At 35.4% G+C, this 19438-nt stretch overlaps 2 protein-coding genes across 4 annotated transcripts; one reads left to right on the top strand and one right to left on the bottom strand.

The window, feature by feature from the left end:
- Positions 1 to 208: 208 nt before the first annotated feature.
- On the top strand, positions 209 to 4688 carry LOC116001599 (two-component response regulator ARR2-like). Of its 3 annotated transcripts, none has more exons than XM_031241484.1 (7): positions 209 to 788; positions 1397 to 1549; positions 1643 to 2029; positions 2551 to 2627; positions 2795 to 3961; positions 4043 to 4110; positions 4261 to 4688. In XM_031241484.1, the coding sequence occupies exons 1-7, from the start codon at positions 608 to 610 to the stop codon at positions 4316 to 4318; spliced, it is 2091 nt and encodes a 696-aa protein (XP_031097344.1). In that variant the 5' UTR covers positions 209 to 607; the 3' UTR covers positions 4319 to 4688. The 3 variants fall into 3 exon arrangements, with proteins under 3 accessions (XP_031097344.1, XP_031097343.1, XP_031097345.1); XM_031241483.1 differs by having other exon boundaries at positions 4040 to 4110; XM_031241485.1 differs by having other exon boundaries at positions 210 to 788; positions 4043 to 4688.
- Positions 4689 to 11128: 6440 nt separating this feature from the next.
- On the bottom strand, positions 11129 to 12310 carry LOC116001688 (GATA transcription factor 16-like). The gene is made up of 3 exons (XM_031241591.1): positions 11974 to 12310; positions 11761 to 11892; positions 11129 to 11686 (listed from the first exon to the last, which is right to left on the bottom strand). Exons 1-3 carry the CDS (start codon positions 11992 to 11994, stop codon positions 11336 to 11338), a joined length of 504 nt encoding a protein of 167 aa, XP_031097451.1. The 5' UTR covers positions 11995 to 12310; the 3' UTR covers positions 11129 to 11335.
- Between the last annotated feature and the right edge of the window lie 7128 nt (positions 12311 to 19438).

The raw sequence follows: 19438 nt of genomic DNA, 5'->3' as shown, positions 1-19438 counted from the left end.
GGTCAGAGAAAAATGTGCATATAAATATATATAAAATGGAGTTGGCTGGCGTGGGGCAAGTTAAACTCATACATGAGCTGGATCCACACTCAACGGAGAGACCCACTAGCAAATAGGGAGTAAAAGAAATTCATAAATCAAATAAAATAAAAAAAAAATTAAAAAAAAGGCATTAAAAAATTGTAATGAGGATAAACCCCAAGTCCAGAAAGATGAATGCCTCCTTTAAGCACAAGCACAAAACAGGTCCTCATCTCATGTGCATACCCATATATATACATAATATATATACATATGTATAAGTACAAATATTAATGTATAAATAATTACTTCTCTTCTGCTCCCTCTCTTTCATTTCTTCCTCTTTAAGCCCAAAAAGCCTTTTTTTCTTTCCCTTACTTTGATGTTTTCTTGGAATTTCTGGGAACTGGGTATGAGTTTGGGCATGTGAAAATTCATAGGCTTGAATTTTGGGATATTTCTGTTTTTGGGTACTTCTCAATTTTCCTTTATTTTGTACTTACCATAAATTGGATGTAGTATATATTTATATATGAGCTGAATACTGTGAAGGGGAGAAAAGAAAAAGAAAAACCAAAAAAAAAAAATGAATCTGGGTGGTGGTCAAGTGGGAAAGGGGATGTCGGCTACGTGCTCAAACGCTTCTTGGAAGTCCGGTGATGCGGTCTCCGACAAGTTTCCGGCGGGTCTCCGGGTGCTGGTTGTGGATGATGACCCCACTTGCCTCAAGATCTTGGAGAAGATGCTTAGGACCTGCCTCTATGAAGGTATCAAATCTCTCTCTACAACTATTTGGCCATCAAGTTTTGTTTTTCTGCAGTTTGGACTGAATTTGTGGTGATTTTTTTTGTTGTTTTTCAATTTATGCAATTGATTTTGTCTGGGTAATTGGAAAGTTCAAGTCTTTTTGTTTTCTTTTTCCAATTTTTGATGGGAATGTTTGAGGGGATTTGGAAATCCCAGGTTTGGATTTGAGTAACTGAGTAAGCATAGAAAAGCTTGGGGATTCTGCTGCAATTTGTATAGCAATTATTCCCAAGATTCAAAATAGTTAGATTTGGGGATAATTCTGTCATTCTTTGAAGTTGAAATTGGAAGATGTCTACAACTAAATTAACACATTCTCATGTCCTTTGAAGTTAGTCCAACTAACATTCAAGATTTTAAATCTTGTGATTGTATATGTATATATGTACACACATATATATATGGGGTGGGGGGTTTGGTAACTTGTGCGAAATCTAACTAAGAAACACCATTGGTAAGGGTAGATTGCTTGGGTTGGGAATGTTTAATTTGGGGGTAGGAACTTGTGATATCATAAGATTTGTTTTTTTTTCCCTGTTTTCACACAAATTTTCTTGTTTTTTTCCAGTAACCAAGTGCAATAGGGCAGAGCTTGCTCTATCTTATCTTCGGGAAAATAAGAATGGCTTCGATATCGTTATAAGTGATGTCCATATGCCAGACATGGACGGTTTCAAACTTCTTGAGCATGTCGGTCTTGAGATGGACCTGCCTGTTATTAGTAAGTGTGCTGTTTTATTTGGTTTCAGATTACATCCTAATTTTTGCTGTTGTAACGGATGTCAATTTAACGTTTGGTTCTATAATTCTGCAGTGATGTCAGCTGACGATAGCAAGAATGTTGTGATGAAGGGTGTCACGCACGGCGCATGTGATTATCTGATCAAACCGGTCCGTATCGAGGCACTGAAAAACATATGGCAACATGTGGTTCGCAAAAGGAAGCACGAGTGGAAGGATAAGGATCCCGAGCAATCAGGGAGTGCAGATGAAGGCGATCGGCCTCAAAAACCATCAGACGATGCTGATTACTCGTCTTCAGTAAATGAAGAGAATTGGAAAAACTCCAAGAAAAGGAAGGACGAGGAAGATGAAGCGGAGGAAAGGGATGATACATCCACTTTAAAGAAGCCACGCGTGGTTTGGTCGGTGGAGCTCCACCAGCAATTTGTCGCAGCAGTAAATCAATTAGGAATCGACAGTATGTACCTTTCCCCGTCCTACTTGGCTGGTTGCTTAATGTTCTATGTTGACTTGTTTTCTGTGTAGAACTATGATGCTTCACTTTTCAATCTGCTCTCTACTTTTGGTAGTCATGGCTTTCTGAAGTTTTTTACCTACATAATTTTTACATAAAATGGTAAAATGATGCATCGACCATGAATTTAGCACATAGGAGAAAACTGTGCACAACTTGCTTTTAACTGTATTGAAGAGTAATCAGTCCTTGATAAGTTGCTGTATTAGAGATATCCAAGTACTTTTATGATAAATTTAGTTCCATATAATTTGGTCTTGCTTGAAACTCGGAATTTTTGTTTTGGCAGATGTTATTTTTAGTCCATCTGGAATGATATATATGTCGGTCCTCATTTTTCAATACTGTGTTTACACTTCAATGCACATGAATCTTTCGAGTGTCTACTATTTCACGATTTGAATTAGCAGATTGAGCCTAATGATACATGAATCTGTTTTCACGGCATTTTTCTGTTAATGCAGAGGCTGTCCCGAAAAAAATTCTGGAATTGATGAATGTTCCTGGGCTTACGAGAGAGAATGTTGCTAGCCACCTTCAGGTAGGTGGAATTCTTTCTTGTAAAATAGACCCGTATGATTCGAGTTTAGTGGAGGAAACCGATTTCTATATATGTATATATGTATAATGTTTTGCAATGAGTTGCTGCGAGAAAGCCTTTCCTTCTTTCGTTCAAAGAGAACTAACTTTACGACCATGGGTTTGCAGAAATATCGTCTTTATCTAAGGAGGTTGAGTGGTCAGGGGGGACTGGGTAATTCTTTTATGGGGCATCCGGAATCGCCCTTCGGGTCTATGTCTTCGCTCAATGGGCTTGATCTCCAAGCGCTAGCCGCCTCGGGTCAAATATCTGCACAGAGTCTTGCTACATTCCAGGCGGCGGCACTGGGCAGTTCTGTCACTAAATCAGCAATATCAATGCCCCTAGTAGATCAAAGAAACCTATTTAGCTTCGAAAATCCAAAGTCGAGATTTGGTGGTGATGGACCGCCTCAACTTGGCAATAGTAGTAAGCAAATTGGTTTGCTTCATGGAATCCCGACAACGATGGAGCCAAAGCAGCTTGCAAGCTTGCACCAATCTTCTCCGACTTTCGGTGGTATGAGTATGCAATTGAACTCGCAGGTGCACCAAAATAACCCTCTGCTAATGCAGATGTCACAACCCCAGCCCCGGGCTCAAATGGTAAGCGATCCAAATGGCAGTCAAGCTTCACGGCTGCCGTTATCAGTGCCACAGCCCATTTTGTCGAGTGCAATGGCGGGTGGAGTCCTCGGAGGGAATAGTATCGTTGACAATTCATGTAGTGCCATTCACAGTTCCGTTTCCCATGCCCCATCAACGGTGGCTTTCTCTGTAAACCAGGGCACCGAGTTGCAAACTAATAGCTATACTACTAGCAATTCCGGAGTGTCGTCTCTAACATCTAGAGGAATGCTCCGAGAACAGGCTAATCCCGATGTCAAAGGATCGAGAGGATTTGTTCCCAGTTATGATATATTTAACGATCTCCATCAGCATAAAGCACAGGATTGGGGTTTACAAAACGTTGGATCCACTTTTGATCCCCCTCCTCATCATTCAAATTTACAAGGAATCCTCGACCCCCCACCCTCAGTTATGGCTCAACACGGGTTTTCCTCTAACCAAAAGAGTGGACAGAACAGAAACGCACCCATCAACAAGGACGTTTTCTTAAGCGGGGAACAAACCGGGCATGGAAACAACCCGATGCTCGGTCCACAATTCAACTCACTACTCGGTGGAAATCCCGTCACAATCAAGACCGAGAGACTCCCCGATACGAGCTTTCAGAACACGCTTTTCTCAGACCAATATGGCCAGGAAGACCTAATGAGTGCCCTTCTCAAACAGGTTAGTCTTTTCCTGTACTCCTTTTGCACTGTGAATGTGCTAAAAGCATCTCACCGTTCTAACGTTTCTTATATGCAGCAGCAAGATAGCCTTGGGCCAGTCGAGAACGAGTTTGGCTTCGATGGATACCAATTGGATAATCTTCCAGTGTAGGATGTTTCTACTGTCTCTAGCTTGCATTATATGGATATATGGTTGCAGTTACTGGTGTACATAGTTGCACTTACACCCGAAAAAAAAAAAAAACTTATTTGATGTTGGATACTGGCCTCACCTTGCTGTCCCGTCTTCTTTGTTAGTTTACACCCCACCATGCCGATCCATTCTAGAACAAACATCTCACTCGAGCCAAAATAATGGATGGATGAAGGAGAAGGAGAAGTGTGTACTATACTGCTGAACTATCTGCAAAAGGAATACTCGCAAAAGTTTTGACTGCTCTAGGTAGGTGTGATTGTAGGGAGATCGGTTCATATATAAGTGCTCGTGAAGTATCAGATTCGTGGCGCAAAGTCTTCTTCGGTGGGTAGAAAAAAAAGGTTCCTAGTTTTCATGAACATGAGTCACTTTCCCCCCTAACATTATTAACTCAATTTATCATCATCATCCTTATTTTCATGATTTGGCCTTGATGACTTGATGTACAGAAGAACTTATTTGATTGCTCAACACAAGTCTTTGACATTCTTTCTTCACTTTGCTCTATACTTCCAAGATTGTTTGAAAAGTTTCTTTTAGTGCATTATATTGCTCCATCTACTCACTCTGCTGCTCTGAAATAAAACCTCCCTGTTTCCATGAATGCTTACTTCCTTAATTGTTTAATGTCCTATCATTTTTTTGGGTGACAAGGGAAACTCGCAGTCACTACATGAGAGTATGTACTGAGTAAACCTTACCTTGTGACCTTAGTTAGTAAAGAAGCACAAGAAGATAAACCAACCTAAGTTATCTATAGCTGGTCAGTTTAACCTAAGAAAGTTAATAGTTCATAGTCGAATTTGGAACTTTATGGTTACTAAGGCAACAACTCAACTAACTTGGTTAGGGTTGTCTTTTCTAATCTGTCTGGTGTACATCTTGTTGTAAATACTTTCTAGCGAGGCTTACCCAGTGCAAACTGGGATGAGACTAAAGTAAATGTATTCCCTCTTTTTCAACTTTTAAAAAAATCTTTTGAAGGATTAGGCCTTTTCCACCTCCCTTTGCTCTCCTTTTGCCTATAATAAAACACCTTTCTTAACTCACCATAAAGAGATAGACATGTGATCTGGCCTGCAGTCTTCAACACAAGTGACCCCTCTCTCTCTCTCTCTTTCTCTCAATTCTTCAATCACTCTCCACCTTTTTTCTGCTCTTGTAGTGACCATCATCAAAGTCCTCTTTTTTTCTTGCATTTTGGTAGAGAAATCAAGAAATGGAGAAGAATCTGCCTTTCTTGATGGCTTGTGTGATGATGTTAGTGGCATTGGAATTGCATTGGCACCCATTATCAATGGCTGCTGCAACAAACACAAACCACACTTGGGTTGGATCAAAATACCAAATTGAATGCACATTGTGTTCATCTTGTGACAACCCATGTGACACCCCATCACCACCACCACCACCACTACCACCGCCACCTGGCGCCACCGCCAACTGCCCGCCTCCACCACCACCACCATCTCCTCCTCACTCATCCAACTCCTACTACTACTCCCCCCCACCACCACCCCCCTCAGGCTACAGCTACTACCCCTATACCCCACCTAAGGGGGTGGTGGGCGGAGACGGCTACTTCCCTCCGCCGTACAACGCCTACCCTTCCGGCCCAGCGCCGCCACCTCCCAACCCCATAGTTCCCTACTTCCCATTCTACTTCCACAGCCCTCCACCACCCTCATCATCACACTCTCTCCAATTCAAGAATCCATCTTTATTATCTCACTTGATCATCACTATCACCCCATTTCTCCTCTTCTTTCTCATCTGATATATATTGATGAAAGCTAAAATCAAGAAAGTGAAAATAAGTTGTCAGAATCACAGATCTACTGCCTTGCAGGAAAGAAGGGGGCCTGGAAATCTTGAAATGCAGCTTTGAGCAAGAAGACAAGAAGACAAGCTAAGCATGAAAGCTTTCTTCTGATCCTGTGGTGTAATCTGTAAATTTATGACAATTATTTGATCTCCTCTTTTTATTCTTTTTGACATTATTCATTATATTAATCAATTTTGCTCATTTTGCATACTGTTTCAGTCACTAGTAAGCCTCTACAAGGTTCCATTTCCATTTTCTGTGAAGTTTATATGTTCTAATTTTGGCCTTATATGTATATATCAAATAAAGTTGTAAGAGTGGTATTTGATTTTAAGTAAATAAGTTCGTCCCGTCTTGTCTGAGATAGAAACACGCAAGTATTATTTGTATCATGTGAAATGATCTCACGCAAATTTTAATAATAATAAGTTAGAAAATACGTCAGATAGTGAAAAGTGCAATAATTATTATTTTACATCGCGGGCGATTTACGTAGCGGTTGTTAGATTAGGCCTAGTCACTATAAGACTAGCTACATTTTATTATAGAGAAATGTTTAATTTGTTTGGGTTTTTATTTTCTTTTTCTTGACTTTTTGAAACTGAAAACATGCCCTCTACACTAGCTTAGATGGTTAGCCGTCTGACCTTCAATCTCGCTACTAGCTAGTAGAAGGTTGGGAATGGAAGTGTAAAGCTCTTTGTGCATTATAGTGTACAAATTGGGGTTTGATTGGAGAAATCTTTGGACCACTCGCGATTTACTTTCTTTAACGGTTCTATAAGTAGGATCCTGAGGATTTAAGAAACTTAGGTTAAAAACAAATAAGAAAAAAACATTGAAAAAACATGGGAGATGTCAAAATGGTATCCTATGCTATTATTGAACCAAAGAACCAGTACATTTTAATGAAAGCTAATAAAAGTCCCATCCACTGCCTTGAAAAGCATTAAAAGACCTTAGCTTACCCTCATGAATAGTATCTCTCAAACAAGCTAAGAATGATACAACTTTTATTAATCAATTATAGACCAAAAAGACAGACTTTAAATTGCCACCATAAAAGTGGTCTTTTTATCTAAAAATGCTTGCCCTCAGAAGAATAAAATATTTTAAACAGGTATGGTATACAATCAGGTGAAAAGAGTTGATTTTCTTTTAGTAAAGTATTTGGATTGTAATTGAAGCAATAACCTACATGGCTTTTTTTTTTTTTTTTTTTCCTTTTTATCACTACGGACTATGTTACAATGTGGTATTTATACCGCCCCCACACAAAGAGTCAATACTGTCCCCACACAAAGTGGATAGCTAAAAGACTTGCTTAAACCTTTTAAGAGTTTTTTAAAAATTTGTAAATCAGTGTGTATGATCGTCTGTCATGGTGTGCAGCCATTCAATCGCACATAAACCCCTAAAAATTAAACAACCCAATAATCTAGGGTGGTCGGGATACTATGATGTCATGGTACAAAATGGAAATCCCTATTATTCACTCATATGACAGAATCATCTCAGTCCATTTGTCCCATGGCTAACTAACTTCATGCATCATTATCAATGGCCACTTCTGAAAATTTTACAGGCAGATGAGATGATGAAATCATGAAAGGAAGGAATATAGGGCAGGAGCCTTAGGGTTAAGAATTTGCAGTGAGTGAAAAAGATAAGGTTGTTGAGAGCACAAATGTTCTGTCGTCCCATATGCCTATCATTACTTGATGACACACAGAAGAATCAACAAAAAAAGTGGTAAAGTGCATCTTTTCAAAGCTGGACGAATCCTATTCAAATATGGATTCCTTTATACTTTTACTTTGCCCTAGCTAGCTAGCTAGGGCCTAAAGGATACATGGACGTACTTGAGTCAAGCATTTCTCTTTTGTTTACTTTCACAAACAACAAAGGATTGAATTGAAGGAATATAGCCGAACAATTTGGAACAACCAAGTTTGTCTGTGCAACTCTAGTTGAGCTGGTCGAGAGCAATTTCAATCAAGTTTGTTGAGTGGTATGGTTGATTTATAATTATAAAGTTCTCAAGTTCTACTCTCCATGAGAGCCGCCTCTATAGGACCTTTTTGGTTTGAGTTAGTCAGCTATGGGCAATTTAGGTTATAAATTGGTTTATCTCTATGTGGTCATTCGCTGACTAGAGTCATAAGGCGTGACTTCACTCATAGTGTGCATTCAAGTAATGGTTACGAACTATCTTGTAAATCAAAATTTGAAATAACCAGAAGTAAACAGTTAATGCAACTGATTTAAAAAGTTGGAAGAATATAGGAAACTTTCATAATACTTTTACTTTTAGTGTCTTTTTGCCTTATAGGGCTATAAGGCTATTGTGTGAAAGTGCGAAAAATACATTTTTATAAGTAGAACATGCATTTTTAATTGTAAAAAATTATAAAATTATCACCACATAAGCATGAACCTTTTTACCATTTGATACAAACAATTTATGTTTTATACTAATATATATGTTCTCACATGATCTATTCTCTCTCCCTCTCCCAACCCTAGATAAACCATATATGAGAGACATTTTTGTCACTTTCAAAATGTTCATGATCGATTTTTTATATAATTATTGGGTGCCGTGAATTGACCGACTCTATTTACTTTTTTTTAAAAAAACATTAAAGTAACCAATTAGGTAGTGACATGTCAGGATGAAAAATAAAGAAGAAAATTTTAGGCGGGGTGTGTAGCATTTCTCTATATATATATATATATATATATATATATACACACACACACACACACTACTTGAGAGTGTTCACGATGTAAATTTCATCATGTATAATAGCCTACAAACCATATAAAAAAAGTAATCAAATTTAAAAAAAAAAAAAAAATTATGTACAACGGGCCCAATCAAATGTATATTTTTAACACCAATATACAGGTGATTATTTGCTGAATTCAGGGCTCAGAGATGGGCCAATTATCCAAATGAACTTAACCAACTCGACCCATATGAGTCAAGTAGCCCAGAAAGGACTAGGATTTGGGAGAGTGGAGACAAACAGAATATTAAAAAATGATAGACAAAAATGAATGTCTTTCAATTAGTCCTAAAATCAAAGTAGGTATTACAAAATAAATAAATTGAAAAACAAAATATATGGAGATGTAAGAAATATGAGAGAAACGTATAAATAAATAAATAAAATATATAAGATTAGAACCTAAGAGCTTCCTTATGGAAATCAATGAATAAGTTAAAGAATAATAAATAATTAATGAATATTCCGTTACTAATGTTTACACTGACGGAATGTGGAGATATATACGAAAAGTAATTGATATAATAAAAGGTAAAGTAGGAAAATAATTTTAAAAATACTAAAATAGAAAAAAATGTGAATCATTAATTTCAACCAACAATTCGACCAATATTTTTTTTAGTTATTGTTATATACCTAATTAACTTTATTGACTCTTTTTTTTTTTTTTGGAATAATATTGACTCTTATTTGATTAGTAAAGGGAAAATCATGCTTTTGACCCTTCAATTAGTAGCGCATTTGTAATGTTGTCTCTATCTTCTAATTTCAACATCGATCCCTTAGTTATTGTTACGGTAGTCAATTTAGTCCTTTTGTGACTTAATCACCCTAAACTTCGTTTAGACCATGGGTATAATTGAAATTTCACATAGGAAGACGCACTTTTGGTCCCTCACCAATTTCTTCCCAATTGAAGATAGGTTGGTTTGCCGGAAGATTACCAGAGCGCCGGGAAAGCGGTGGAGTTGTTGATGGCGGAGAAAACTACGCAAATGCCCTTGGTGGTTGTGATCGACGACGTGGAATATCTTTTCATGTTTCTCATCACTATTTTCTCCATAATGTCAACTCTAATTGGGATATAACTAAAACGTACTTAAAACCTTCCTTATGTTATTTGATTGCATCATCGTTATCTTTCATAAGGAATTGAAGGTTTCAAGTTTTAGTCATATCCCAGTTAGGGTTGACATTATGTTGAACAAATACTACTAGTAGTAGGTTAGAGTATATCAAAAAACAAAAAAACAAAAAAAAAAAAAAACAAAAAAAAACTATGTTATTTTGTTACATAGATCTTGATTCTTATTTTCGGTTCGCACATCATTTTTGGTGCATTTTAAAAATTATTTCTTTTTGTTAGTATAAATGCAAACCCTTGCTTCTAGCTAGTATGAATTCATCTTTATCTACATCTTCAAAAACATAAATATATATCTTGAACATTTTATTTTTCTCATTATTAAAACTACATCCATCTATTCCTTGGTTCTCACAAGATTTTGTAAATTGTTTATTAAATAAGTCAAATCTCTTACCCACATTCTTAAAAGAACAAGCAAGCACCAAATTAAACAACCTAAAATCCTAATTTAAACTTTGAAAAAATTGTTTACCATAAAACAAGTCATCAAGCCATGCCCAATCCAATGTTGCCAATTGGATTAAACATTAATTAAGCTTCACCAACATATAACGCAAAAGCCTCACGAAATATTAGTGAAGAATACGGAAGAGAGAAAAAAAAAACATCATTTTGTGTCATCATGTCTTCAATCATAAGCTGATGAAACTTTCACATACAATTATTTCTATTGTAATCATAATATATTATAAAATCAACACCTTTCAACATCATGCAACATACCACCTTTGTCTTTTTCCTTTTTCCTAAATTTACCATAAATTGCTTTACTATTTCCACATTCAACTTGGAGGTAAAGTAGCAAAGTCTTACTCTCAAGGTTCAGACATGGTCCAATTCAATATTCTTTTTTTGGTAATTAAATTTTATCCCAAACTCAACATGAAAACTAGAATTTATCTCAAACGTCAGGTAAACAAGTATCTATCACGTAATTACTGTATTTTTTTTCTTGAAGTTTTGGTTTTGTTGGGTTTGTAACATTTTCCATATAATTTGTTATATCTTGATGGTCATAAATTCGAATTCTTGCTAACACCCTCTCAGTCAAACCCAATATTCATAGTGTTTCTGATACGGTTTACCTCTCCTAAACTTTGACGTAGTTTTTTTTAAATTTTAAATTTGTAACGTTTTATTTGTAAGTTGTGATTAAAATGAGGCATGAAAGAGACAAAAAACATCACAAGATTAGTCAATCAAAATGGGGACAAAAGTTAGCAATTTTCAATAATAATAATAATGATAAAAATAACATAGGAGAATACACGATTGAATCTCAACCCTACATTTGAAAGAGCCTCCAATCTTGATCAACTTTGCTGTCTTCCCCTAATCATTCACCAAAACTAGTAGTAATTAAGACTACATTTTCCTTAATCCTTAATAATCCTCCATTAATAATAATTAATCTAAGCAAAAACAGAGCCACACGACAACGCCATCAACAGAAAAGCAGCTTTTTCTACTTCCCCCATCTTCCGCCGCGCCTGCTGCGATCTCGGTTTCTGCAACGCCACTTCCCGGCCAAACGGCAAGAATCTCCGGCCACCGGCGGCCGGAGAAATCCCCCCACTCCTCCCGCCGCTGCTGCTGCCACTGTCGCTCGAGCTGCCGCTACTGTTCTTGTTGCTGCCGCCGCCGGTGACGGCTGCGGCTCCGGCTCCGGCGGCCGATTTCTTTGATTTTTTGTCGTCTTTGTTGAGACCCAGAAGAGCTCTACGCCTTTTTCGGCTCCGAATCCCGCAGGCATTGCATAAAGACTGCATTTTTTCACGAGATCAGTAAAACAGAAGTGGAGAAATGAGAAATGAGAAGATTTGGTGAAATGGCGAACCTTAGGGCCGGCGGGGCCGCCGCGCCAGAGAGGAGTTTTGGTGGTGCCACAATCAGCACAGGTTTTGATCTGAGTATTTGTTTCCCTTTCCGGTGTCGGCGTTTGGCTACTCATATCTTCAGATTCCGATCCCTGCAGCCATTAACAAGCAAAATCAGAGCTTGATCAGTTGATCAGACAAAGAAAACCAGTGGGTATTCCATGATCACTCACCCTGTCACTTAGATCCACCATTTCTTTCCACTACTCAGAAGATCTAAACCACAAATTGAACCCCAGCTACTCCAAACACACTGATCACACTTCCAGCTTCAAAGATCACGACCCACGATCCAATAAAAGTACAGAAACTGAAATCGCACCCAAGAACAAGCAAGACCAGACACTAAAACAGTAAAAGGAGCTCAAAATGAAGGTGGGTAAAAGCAAAAATGGAGGGATTTTGAGAGGGAAGGGATTGGGGTAGGTTAACTAAGAAATGAGGAGAAAACGGATAGGCGGAGAGAGAACCGACACGACTGCTAAACAGAGTGGAGGAGAAAGAATTTTTTCGGATGGGCGGTTTATAAGGGAAAGTGCGAAAACCCTAGCCGCGCGGGACTGTGAAATGACGCTTATGCCCTTAAATTCCATTGCCACCTAAGATGTTTGGTCGGAGACCCGGAGAGGGTGCGAAAAGGCGCCATTACGATTTATGTATATATATATAACGGATTTTGGAAATTTGGGAGCCAGATAAATTTTGTGTTTAATTCTTAGACTTTTTGTGGTTCTCCATAAATAATTTTGTTATATTTTCACACTTACACTGTATTTAGTCAATATATTCAACATATAATACATCCCTTATCGTTAACTCAATAAATAAATTTGTGAATTTTGAATGTGATCTTTTAAATCAAATTTATGATTTTAGTTGGTAAATGATCATAAAGATGTAAATTAATTCAAGTTCAAATTTATTATTGTTCGTTACTTTTGTAACTAGTAAACATTTTAGGGTCACGCTAAATTCCTAATTTTACCACTCAGAAACTAATGTGGCAAAATCCTATACATTAATAAAATTTAAATTTAATTTTTTTCTAAAAAAAAAAAAAGAAGAAAACTAACACCCTGGATTTTGCCACATCATGGAGTGGTTGGTTGTGTGAGTGATAAAATTAAGAGTAATTAACTAATTAACAGTTTTCAAAAATTTATAATAGTTGCAGTCGTTCCTCACATGAGACGAGACTCAATATGATTGGATATAATTGTTGAGTGAGATATATGCACTGAAGTGAGTAATAGTGTAATGGCCATATGAGAAAGGTCAACTGAGCTATTTATAATATACATAAAGTCAACCTATTATAAGTAGTCCAGTGTTGCGTCTTCTTGCCTTTGATCTCCTTCTAACTAGTCCATCAGGTCGATCAATCAATCTAATTACGCTTGAATTTTGCTCTTAATAAGAAGGTTAACTCGTAACAATTCAAGTACAAAAATTTTACTCAACTCACCCAATCACGCCTTTTAGGGCAATGTACTATGTTTTAATTATATGATAGGATTGAGAAAAACAGATCGTTATTATGGTAAAAAAAAAAAGATGGAAATTGAAAAAGCAACTTTCTCACGGGTAGGATAAGAAAATAGGAAGATCCCACCAATAGAGGCAAAACATGGACAGGTTGTACCATAAATTACGTTGTACTTTTGGTGCAAACATGTTGGCGGCTGGTCTCAACTCCCAACTCTCAATTCGATCTCAACAATCAAGTCTGTACAAAATTAACTACAACTTAACTAGAAGCTGGGAATTGAGGATCTAAACCAATTAAGAATATGGTGTGCATGCCATATTGCTATGTTGATGTTGAACCAAAGAAAGAATCTTATAAACTTCTCTCCAATCTCTATGGTCAAGTCAACCACTTGGTTCGTTTGTGACGAGGTTGTTGTTTTCAGTTGGGGTTGTTATGAGGGCTTCTTAAATGCATGATTGCATGCCACTCCTATTCCTATATGTGTGTGTGTGTATATATATTTTTGAGTACTACTGATTCTGTTACAATGTAGTATCTGTTCATAGCTACTTTCTCAACCTACTGAAGCACAAAGAGTCAACAGTCGCCTCCACTGAAACTCGAACTCACTTCCTTCCACGTGGGATTGTAAGTTGTAGGAAAACCTCAGCAAAAATCATTGTAGGGATTGTTCTTATAGCCATGGATTCTACATTGAAAATATATACGTTCAAAAGTATAAATTAAACATTATTTTTAATATTGAATATAGGGTTGAAAACTTTGTGTAATGGGGTCGATCAAGAGAATATTGACAATAATTGAATTTATAATCTTCTAATACAAAAATCATGTTTTACTCATTCGACCACCCTTACAAAACCCTTTGTTGATTTATGCAAATGCATGTTTCCTTGAATTTTTTAAAGCTGTTATAATTATACTATAGCATCATATAATACTACTCGTATAACTTTTGAAGCAATTTTAGAGTTGAGAATTGAAGTTGGAAATGGTTAAAAAATCAATTACTAGAAGTTAAAATTTCACGTTTTAAAATGATTAGCGTGAAAATTGAAGTGGTCATCAGTCAATGACTGACTGTTGTCGTAGGGTAATTAATAAAGACTTTGGTTCTGAAGCCACGTGCGAGACCTCTGCTATCAAAATTTAATTAGCTTTATGTACATAAGTTAATGAACTTTTAAGATTATAATAATAATATGTTTATGGTCAAAGAATCTCTTTGAACAATCTATGTTCTTTCCATGCATGTAAGTATATATAGGTCATTTCAATTTAATTGATTAAACGGTTAACTTGGTAATAACTATATTTAAATTTTTATTTTTTGCTGAAGTGACTTATTAATCTTCTCGATTTAATTCAATCAACTTTGAATAATCTATATATACTAGCTAATTTACCTCTTTGTAGTTTTTAATCGGTTTGATCAAAGTGAGGAAATTTTGGTAAAATTGCAAAAGTTATGACTTATGATTAAATGTGACCAAAATTATTTTTTTAAAAAAAATTATTTCAAACCAAAAAAAAAAAAAAAAAAACTAAAATGGAGGAAGATTGCAGAATTTGCATTGTGGGGTTCAAGTGCAACGTCTCCACTGAGGCTCACTAGTACAAAAAACACATACGTTACACATGTACAAGTGTTTCTGCTACACCTATAGAGGTATAGCGGATGGCAGTGACAGTAAAAGTGTAGACTTTCCACGAACCCTATATGGGTGGCGCGGAAAGCTTGAATTTTTTTTAATGAACACTTTACGCGACACTCGCTCAGCATCGGGTGTCGCAAAAAGTTTGTTTTTTTTTTCTTTTTAATCAAGGCTTCCCGCGACACTGCACCTACCGAAGGGTGGGAGTTGCGGAAACCTTTTTTTTTTTAATAAAAAAAATTTATATATATATATTCTCTGGGAAGAAAAATACGAAGATGTACGTATTATATGTCTAACAATACAAAGAAAACCAAAATAAAATTATATGTCTTAACCATTAAGAAGAAGACGTACACAAGAAAAAAATAATACACTAAAAAAAACAATCTCATGATATCCCATTTAAGAAAGTCATTGCATGCCACTTGATCACGTGGTCATTTATAGATATATTAAATTTTTAGAGATGGAAAGTACAATAAGAACAACAAAATAGAATATTTAGTTTAAGATTTGAAAATATCATAATGTTTTGTCATTAATTGGATGACTGTATAAACATGCAAATCACTTTGTCATGTTGTCAAACCCTAGATATAGAACAGTCAAGATCTTCTCATTTGTGAATGCATGGCACTCAATTATCCAAGTAGCTCAATCTTAACCATACCAAATAGATGCTCTCTTTTTAAGGTTGTCTCTTATCTTCAACCTCCCTAATTAATCACCTTGAATTGTATAATGTTCTTAAATAACATGTTACACCATACAATATTTCGTATATAAAAACATTATTATTATTTTTGAGTGATAAGGAAACATGCAATTACGATTCGAGGGTGTGTATTGTCTTGTTCATGTGTAATTTAAAATATCATGATTTTAAAATAGAAATTATTGTGCGTTCAGTCGATTATATACAATTCATAAAAACTATAAATATACTACTCACTACAAGAAAATAATAAAATACATACAGATTTAGCAATTAACAAATACGTACCAATTTCAGTGTTTGACTACTGCTTTCTATTTGTAATGAACGAAAGCCACATCCGGAGGAAATATATAACCTCAAAATGTTGTGTACGTATTTCCGTGGTTGCTCCATACCCAAAGCCAATGATCGAACTTTGACCTTTGGTTAAGGATGGATGAGTCCCTTTCACTCAACCACACCCCCAATTTGACGTGTGATATATGATACCTAAGGTATATTTTTAACAAAATTTTCCAGGTCTAATAATTGTCTCAAAATCTCAACCCTAACAAACTATATGTATGTGAAGCCATATGGTGGAGCAGAAGAATTGTGGGCTGCAATATTTGAAGATTTTGTAGGAGAAAGATATTAGCGATGAATAGATGTGATAGATACAGTGAAGAGACAAAATATTTGGCAGATTACAGAGAGTATTGTGGTGACAGCTGAATGAAAAAGATGAGTCTTAAAGAAATTTTGTTGGTTTATTGCGAGGAAATGAAAGAGGGGTTTGGACCACTTTCTTGACATTACAACTCATCACATGCATAGCATGCCTCAACTTTTTGCTTTTGTGCCATCGGAATTCAAGGATTTATCACCAACCACCTTTTGTTTTTTAATGTACTAGGACTAGGAAAACAACACTACATATTACATAAATTTAAGTTCAAATAGTATTACTTATTATCTGTAAATATAATCTTCACCGCAAGTAAAAATTAAAACACATAAATCAAGAGTTAAGTGAAGTGACTTCCTGGAAAGTCCTCGTGTTGCATCCCCACCCTCTTTAAAAGTCAAGGACCTTGTGGTCCAGTGACATCAAACTCTTCCCTTTATACGGGAGGTGGTGGGTTCGAGTCTCAGTGGGTTATGAACAGATACTGCATTGTAATAGAGTTAGTAGTATTCAAAAAAAAAAAAAAAAGTGAAGTGACTTCCATAAATTATTAATAATAATGAGTGTAATTAATCCCGTCTTTCGATCAATGTGTCAGTAATAATTAATTGACTCTTATGGGTTATTGAAAATCAAGGGAGGAGTTAAAGTGGGGTCTACTACCCCCACTTATTCATATTTTTTTGAATAGTATTGAATACTGAAAAGTGTGATTCTTGTAACGTGTCCGTAAAAAGACATGTAAACCAAGTGACTCTTATGCATAATTTACTAATAATACCCGGTGGAGCCAAAGTGGGGCTACTGCCCCCACTGATTTATAACCATCTCATCAACACGTTAATCAACATGTAAATCAAGAGTTAATTAAGTTACTCTCATGCGTTACAAATAATTAATTGTGGAGCCAAAGTGAGACCTACTACCCCCACTGAGTTTATTTATTATGTTTTTTAAAAAAAATAGCACTAGCAAGTGTATCATTTAACGCATCAGTCAAAAACATGTAAATTAAACCAAGAGTTAAGTGACTCATATGGGTGAACATAGCCAAAGTTGGGGTTATTGCATCTACTGATTTTTTTTTTAATAATTAAAATAATAATAATAATCAAGGACCAAAATAAAAAATTTGGGCTTAACAATGTGAATCCCCCAAGTCCCAAATCATTTCTTCTATGGGCCTCAAATATTCTAAACAAGATCAGTCCTATCACTTATTGGGCCTATATAAAAGATCATTTTTATATAAAATCTTTATGGGCTTAATTTTATAAGGCCCAAAGATAGATCTTTAATCTGTAAATTCAAAATTAGAAGATAAAATAAGGAAATGACACTTAGGTTAAAGTGATTTACGTTAGCTTTTGGATCTCATTATGGACCACGACAAGCTTTTGGATCTTGTCTAGTACAACTATGTACATTGTATGTCCAATCTATTCCACAAACTTTTCGATAATTGAAAATCTATTGTCTTATAAACAATTCTTGGTACAGTTAATTAGCATTTTAACTTAACCAATCAACTTAATAATTTATTTTTGAACCGGTCTCATTATAAATCGCGACGAACTTCTAGATCTAGTGTAACACAACTATGTAGGCGGCCCACAAAAGGAAGTGGATTCCTATCCTATCATCTACACTGGTACACTTGCAGTTAATATGCAGTGGTTGGGTGATGGGTAGATATAGTTGGTTGTATGTATTGTTTTCTTGAGATTCCGACATCTTCGAAAGACAATCACATGAGTGAAGCAATAAGGATAAACAAAATGCCAAAGGTGTAGGGTATATATATATCCCCACTTGTTCATTTCAGTTGACATTTTGTCCTAATCTTGAACAACATTATCATCGTTTGTCTAATCTCCTAATTAGTTCATTCTAAACACTTCCAACACTTCACTTCCAACTTTAGGGCAGCTTAAGTCCTTATAAATCGACAAGTTTTCACGGTTTTTGATGACCCAAAAACTAATACTCCGTAATAACAACAACAACGCTAACTTTGGGGGCATACCTTGTGCTCCTAGCGGTATCTTGGTTCTCATTCGCCCGCTAGGCGCATACATAAAACTAACTTTTTTTGTCTTTTTTTTTTTGTATTTTTTTTTCCTTTCTTTTTTCTAATTGACCTGACAAAACTGGTCTCTATTATGATTGCTCTACTCAATCCAAAAAATAAAAGAAAAAAAAATAACCACACACAAAAAAAAAAAAAACAAATGAAAAAAATGGTAATCAATAAAGTATCGCTTTTAGGCTCCACTATAGCATCTTTTTGCATTAAAAAGAAGCTACTGTTTCACTTATGTCTCCATCTTTAAGGATTCTTAATTTTTTTTAATATATCTTTCTAACACATGTATCATTTCGATTGTCTCATGATAATTATATTAATTTATGCAAAGTAATTATATCTAATTTTTAAAAAATTTTGACAATTTAATACTCAACATTTTAGGTGTTGTGACAATTTTAACCAATTATAATATCGAATACAAGAATATATATGCCTGATTTGATCTTGTTGTGTTGGCCTGCCGGCCTGGTTATTAGATAACATACATATATTTTTAAAAATTATGGCTCATCTAAAATTTTCATATTAAAATCCAAAACAAAAAGAAAAAATCATATTAAAATCCATCTTGTTGTGTTGGCCTGCCGGCCTAGTTATTAGAAAACATACATATATTTTAAAAAATTATGGCTCATCTAAAATTTTCATATTAAAATCCAAAACAAAAAGAAAAAATCATATTAAAATCCAAAAAAAAAAAAAAACATCTGCATATATACTGAAGAACAAAAAGCTAATACCGCATGCATTAAGACTCGATCTCATGACCAACCATATAAGAAAGTCACTACATGCCATTTGAGCACAAGGTGCTTGGCATAGTTGCATAGTATACTTGAATACAATCATTACATGATAAGATTTGATATTAAATTATCAATAATATTTGAAAATTTAAAAATAATTAATACAAAAAGAACAAAATTTTAAAAATGTATTTACCTATATTCTTGATTTTTTTTTTTTTTTTTGTTTTCTAAATGTAGAATAAGTTAATATAATTTTAACCCAAAG

The sequence above is a fragment of the Ipomoea triloba genome, chromosome 13 (assembly GCF_003576645.1).
Source record: "Ipomoea triloba cultivar NCNSP0323 chromosome 13, ASM357664v1".
In the NCBI taxonomy this organism is placed as follows: domain Eukaryota; kingdom Viridiplantae; phylum Streptophyta; class Magnoliopsida; order Solanales; family Convolvulaceae; genus Ipomoea; species Ipomoea triloba.
This window is presented reverse-complemented; position numbering and strand designations above follow the sequence as displayed.